The sequence below is a fragment of the Cryptomeria japonica genome, chromosome 8 (assembly GCF_030272615.1).
Source record: "Cryptomeria japonica chromosome 8, Sugi_1.0, whole genome shotgun sequence".
NCBI lineage: Eukaryota > Viridiplantae > Streptophyta > Pinopsida > Cupressales > Cupressaceae > Cryptomeria > Cryptomeria japonica.
In genome coordinates, this window is record NC_081412.1 from 456,668,300 (window position 1) to 456,674,247 (window position 5,948).

General features: G+C 39.7%; 1 protein-coding gene across 1 annotated transcript; it reads right to left on the reverse strand.

The window, feature by feature from the left end:
• Nucleotides 1-2,668: 2,668 nt before the first annotated feature.
• On the reverse strand, nucleotides 2,669-4,726 carry LOC131857717 (uncharacterized). The gene is made up of 2 exons (XM_059210423.1): nucleotides 4,600-4,726; nucleotides 2,669-4,368 (listed from the first exon to the last, which is right to left on the reverse strand). The coding sequence occupies exons 1-2, from the start codon at nucleotides 4,724-4,726 to the stop codon at nucleotides 2,669-2,671; spliced, it is 1,827 nt and encodes a 608-aa protein (XP_059066406.1).
• Between the last annotated feature and the right edge of the window lie 1,222 nt (nucleotides 4,727-5,948).

Genomic DNA, 5,948 nt, shown 5'->3' on the forward strand with positions numbered 1-5,948 from the left:
GTTGAGTGGTGGAGCAAAGAACTTGTATGTGGCTGATCACGGGATCAAACCCCATAAATATCTTTTTTGGTAACTGTTACCGAAACTATTGGAGCATTGTGAATTTTTGGTGGAAAATATATCCACCCGGATCAATCCTCCCCATTGGAGAGCTTTTGGACCTCCGAAAGCTTGATTACTCAGAAAGTAAGTGAGGATATAACTCCCTCACTCTTTCAACCTCCATCCATTGTGCTTTGCCAGGATGCATTCCTTTACATCCTACTTTAAGGTACTCAATAGCACCTCTTTTTGAAGATCTGACATTTCTGTCAAGAATGACATCCTCTGGCAGCTCTGACATATACTCAGGTGAAAGGTCATCAACTGATGGGACCTGAACATTTGCCTCTTCATCCAAAATCATTGGAGGCTCGTACAACTTCAGGTTTTCTACATTTACAACTGAGTAAATTTGCATATATGGAGGAAGATTAAGGCGAAAGGCATTGGTACCAATCTTTTCCAAGATCTCAAAGGGACCATATCTGATAGGCTTAAGCTTTTTACCTTCACCTTGCATCCTTTCCTTGCTGATATGTAACCAAACACGGTCGCCAACTTGAAAATGATGATCTATGCGATGCTTGTCATGTCGAGCCTTGTATTTGGCTTGGCTCTTCTCCAATTGAGCTTCTACTGCCTGATGAACTGCTTGGACTTTCTGAATGAACTTCAAAGCCTTCTCTGCATCATGACGTCCATCTTCAACATCATCTTTTCCAAAGGCAAAGTCCATTGGTGTTCGTGGCAGATAACCAAAACATATCTCAAATGGAGACCTTTTTGTAGAAGAATGTGCTGCATGGTTGTAGGCATGTTGTACATAATGTAGACTCTCATCCCACTGCTTGGGATGTTTGTTGTAGTAGCCTCGAAGCAAGTGTACAACTGTTCTATTTACCACTTCTGTTTGTCCATCGGTTTGAGGATGAAAAGTTGTACTTTTCTTTAGCTTTGTGTCCATGAGATCCCACAATGTGGACCAAAATTCTCCTTGGAATTGAGAATCTCGATCTGATACAATGGAAGTAGGGAGCCCGAAATGGACCCATACATACTGGAAATACAAATGAGCTGTCAGGTCGGCTGTGATCTGTTTCTTACAAGGCATTAGAACACACATTTTGCTGAATCTGTCAACTACTACAAACAGATAGTCATTTCCCTTTTTAGACATGGGAAGTCCTCCAACAAAGTCCATCGAAACACTTTCCCAAGGTCGAGACGGAACAGGAAGAGGTGTGTACAACCCCAATTTCCTGTTACTGGGTTTACTAGTTGCACACATTATGCATCCTTTGATATATTTAGTTACAGTTACCTGCATGTGAGGCCAATAACAATGTTTTTGCAATTGAGTCATTGTCTTGCTAACACCAAAGTGTCCAGCAATCAATGATGTGTGAGCTTCTCTAACTACTTGCGCTTGTTCACCTTTAGGAATGCATAACTTTCCTAAATGATACAATAGTTTATATTTCACATAGTAGTTCTTTTCTTCTACTTGTTTGCCTGCAATTAGAGCTGTATAAATTTCCTTAAAGTTATCATCCATGGCATATTGTTCTTGAAAACTTTCGCGAACCATGGAACTTCCTTGAAGGATAACCAAAGCATTCATAACAGGAGGTCTAGAAAGCATATCTGCTACCTTATTATGGACACCCTTCTTGTACTTAATTACTAAGTGAAATTGTTGAAGGAATCCCATCCACCTAAAGTGCCTACTTTGCTGCAATTTTGATTGTGAATGTAGATATTGTAGTTGTTGGTGATCAGTGTGGATGATTGTTTCTTTGCCCATTAGATAGTGCTTCCATTTTTTAACACTCTGAACTAGTGCATAGAGTTCCTTATCATAAGTAGGATAGTTACTGACTGCAAATGTGAAAGTTTCAGAGTGATAACATACTGGCTTACCTCCTTGCATTAGAACTGCTCCCATGGCAAACCCACTTGCATCGGTTTCGATCTCAAATGGTTTTTGCAAATTTGGCAAAGTCAGAATAGGTGTGGTGCTCAACTTCTCCTTCAAAGTGTTGAAAGCCTTTTGTTGAGGTCCTCCCCACTGGAAAGTTGCCTTTGTACTTGTCAATGCATGTAACGGCGATGCTATATAGGAGAAGTTAGAAATAAACTTTCTCTAGTACTGAACTGCACCTAGGAAACTTCTGACTTCAGTTACTGTACTTGGCTTAGGCCATTTTACAATTACCTCGACCTTCGCAGGGTCGACTTTCAATTGACCATTTCCAACGACATAGCCTAAGTACACTAGAGATGTCTTTGCAAACTCGCATTTTGACATCTTTACATATAGTTTTTCTTTTCTCAAAACATCAAAAACTTTCTTTACATGACTTACATGATCATCCCAAGACTTACTGAATACAAGGATATCATCTAGGTAGACTATTACAAATTCATCAATGAAAGGACGAAATACATCATTCATTACACGCATGAAAGTAGCTGGTGCATTGCACAACCCAAAAGGCATTACCAACCATTCATATAGTCCTTGCTTAGTCTTGAATGCAGTTTTCCAAATGTCATTTTCTGCAATCCTAATCTGATGATAACCGCTTCGCAAATCCAACTTAGTAAAATAAACCGCATGCTTTAGCTAATCAAGTAAATCATCAATACGAGGAAGAGGATACCTGTTCTTTATCGTGATCTTATTTAGGGCTCGATAGTCAATACACATCCTCCAGGACCCATCCTTCTTTGGCACTAGGACAATTGGCGAGCCACATGGAGAAGTGCTTGGTCGAATTACTCCTTTCTCGACTAACTCTTGAACCTGTTTCTTGATCTCTTCATTTTGTAGAACAGATAAGCGATACATGCCGATATTAGGCAGAGGCATGTCCTGCTGCAAATGTATCTCATGCTGGATCTCTCTCTTGGGGGGCAACCCCTTTGGTTCCTGAAAAAGGTCATCATATGTAGATACAATTTTGACCAACTCGGCCTTATGTTCTGGTTTACACCCCTTAAATGCCTCGGATTTATTATCATCCTTGGCTTTTACAAGCATAAGAACAAAGTTTTTACTTTCATTTACTAATCTTTTCATTTGACCAGCATTTACTGATGCAAGACTAGTTTTGACTTTATGCGATCTAACTATGTACTCTTTACCATCTTTGAACAAATGATACTTATTCTCCCCCCTGTAAAAGATTGCCTGTCTATCAAAAAGATATGGACTTCCTAACACAAGCCCACAAATATCCAAAGGTACCGCATCTACCTCTACCTCATCAGTAAAATTAGTAGTAATGGCAAAACGTAGTTTGCACTGTTTTGTCACCTGCAACTGTGAATCATTACATACCCATCCTAGTGGATAGGGCTTAGGATGAGGAGTAGTAGTTAGATTTAATTTCTTCACAACCTCTTCAAAAATTAAGTTGACTTGTGAACTAGTATCAAATAGAGTATCAATCTTAGTGTGTTTAGTTACCACACGGATGTGAAAAAGTTCATTCCTTTGTTTATCCACATTAGGAAAAGAAATTGCTTTACTTGTACTTGCATTAGAAACAATTGCATCTGATGAGAGAGTTTTACCTTTCATTGTACCTTGGATGCTAGTAGCAACTATCTGAGTTTCATCTCCAGAATCAAATCCAAGATCTTGTTGGATCACCGCAGTAGTCTTCTTTGGACCTTTGTTACCTCCGTATCGCTTTGGCCTCAACTCTGGATGCAATTTCCAGCACTTAGCATCTTCATGCCCTTCTTTCTTACAATGAGAGCATGTAGTCTTAGCATCCTCTTTCTTTACTGTAGCCATCTTCTTCCCTTTACCTTTATCCTTTGATTTTCCCTCTGGTGGTTTCTTGGATGATTTCTTAGCAAAGCTTTCACTAAAAGTGTTCTTACCCCTAGACTCAATATGAGTAGCTTGGACACATACCTGATCCAGATTACTAGGATTCAACATGAGGATAGTGTGTCGGAGGTAGGAATGTAAACCACCTATATATTTAAGCAGGGTATCTTGGGTATACAAGGGTACATTCAATGCTATTGCCCGTTTTCTAAACTCGTGGGTGTACTCCTGCACTGATTGGCCTTTTGCTTGCCTAAAGGTTTGCCAATTCATAGTTAGTTGTTGCATGTGTCCTAAAGGATAGAATTGCTCTTTAAGAGCAGCAACAAACTCCATCCAGGACATCCTAACTCTACCATGACGAGCAAGCTCCTCTTGGGTCCTACTCTCCCACCAGGTGAGAGCAGTACCTCCTAAACGGAGAGTAGCCAACTGTATCCTAGAGGCATCTTCTAACAAGCCCTGTATCCTACAGTAAACCTCTACTTGTTGTATCCAATCATCAAGTTTTTCAGCACTTAGTTCCCCACTATATTTAGGCAATTCAAATTTTACATCAAGTTTGATTACGGGCTTATGTGTGCCCTTAAAAGGATTAACAGAAGAAGATGGAGAAGAAGGGGGAGAAGGAGAAGAAAGAGGAGAAGGAGGAGTTTTTGGTGGGGAACCACCACCTCCTAGTCTTTTTCCTTTATCCTCTAGTTTCGATGCACCTCCTTTCTCATGTTTCTGTCGTTCTTGTCTTTCCTGGAAAAGAACATCAACCATCGACTTCATATCAAGAAATGCCTTTTGTAAGGCTTCCCCATCGAACTTGGTTTGGCCTTCTTCAGCTGCCATCTTTGAACGTGGGAAAATCCTTCTTTTTCCAATCTCTGGATTGTATTCCGCGAGTGTGCCTTCACCTCGTTGGCTCTTGGCTCTTGTTATCATTCACCTCTGCAAACACTAGTCACAAGAAGCTCTGATACCACTTGATCTGATGTTAGGATCTATGACTGTTGCACGTGTATGATTAACTATTATAACGATAAAATAGAAGGTCTTAAAAACGTAATTACATGCTTAAAGAAACACAACAATAATAAAGTGATGAATTTAACTAAAGAGAGAAGACAGGAACACGAGTTGATAACGGAGTTCACCAATATGGTTACGTCTCCGGGTCCCTCTCCAACAGAGTGACCGATCCTTGATTATGCTCCAATAGTGGTTACAAGGCCTTCAACTGGACAAAGTTCCAAGTCTCTGATTACAAAGAGTTACAAAGTTCTCCTCCTTCAAGTGCAACAGTATGAATCTCCTCTGATGCACAAAGTTGAACACTCAAACTCTTCAAGAAAATTCTCTCACAACTCACCACACACTCAAACTCTTCAAGAAAATTCTCTCACAACTCACCACACACTCAAACTCCTAAGCTACCCCCTTTTATACACATTTTTTTTTGCCAAATTTGGTTCATAACCATATGATTTTTGAAAATCTACCCTATCTCACATTTACAACAATAAATCTTCAAAAATCCCCTTTAAACAACATTAAAATCTTTTAAGAATAATCATAGCTTGTTAAAAATATGTCTTGATAATATATTTGGGTTTATATGTTTTATTTTAGAGGGGCTCGAGCTTGACCCGAGACCTCCAATTTTGGCCTTATCCCAACGTGCTTCTTTAAATAACTTATTTGCTATTTAAATGTCGAATTTATCGCATGCCTTAATGGTTTAGAGCCATCTGCGGGAGCTAGGAGGTCGGGGGTTCAATTCTCATGCATCTCCTTTTAGCGATTTGCTAGTCATTAAAACAAACCAGCCTCCTATATTAGTCAGCGGTGATCTCGCGGTTGAGTGGTGGAGCAAAGAACTTGTATGTGGCTGATCACGGGATCAAACCCCATAAATATCTTTTTTGGTAACTGTTACCGAAACTATTGGAGCATTGTGAATTTTTGGTGGAAAATATATCCACCCGGATCATAAGTGGTCTGGTGTTGACTGAGACTATAGTTGAGCATGTCTATATCAAGCCAGTAAGATAAATCTTGTAGCTCACATGTT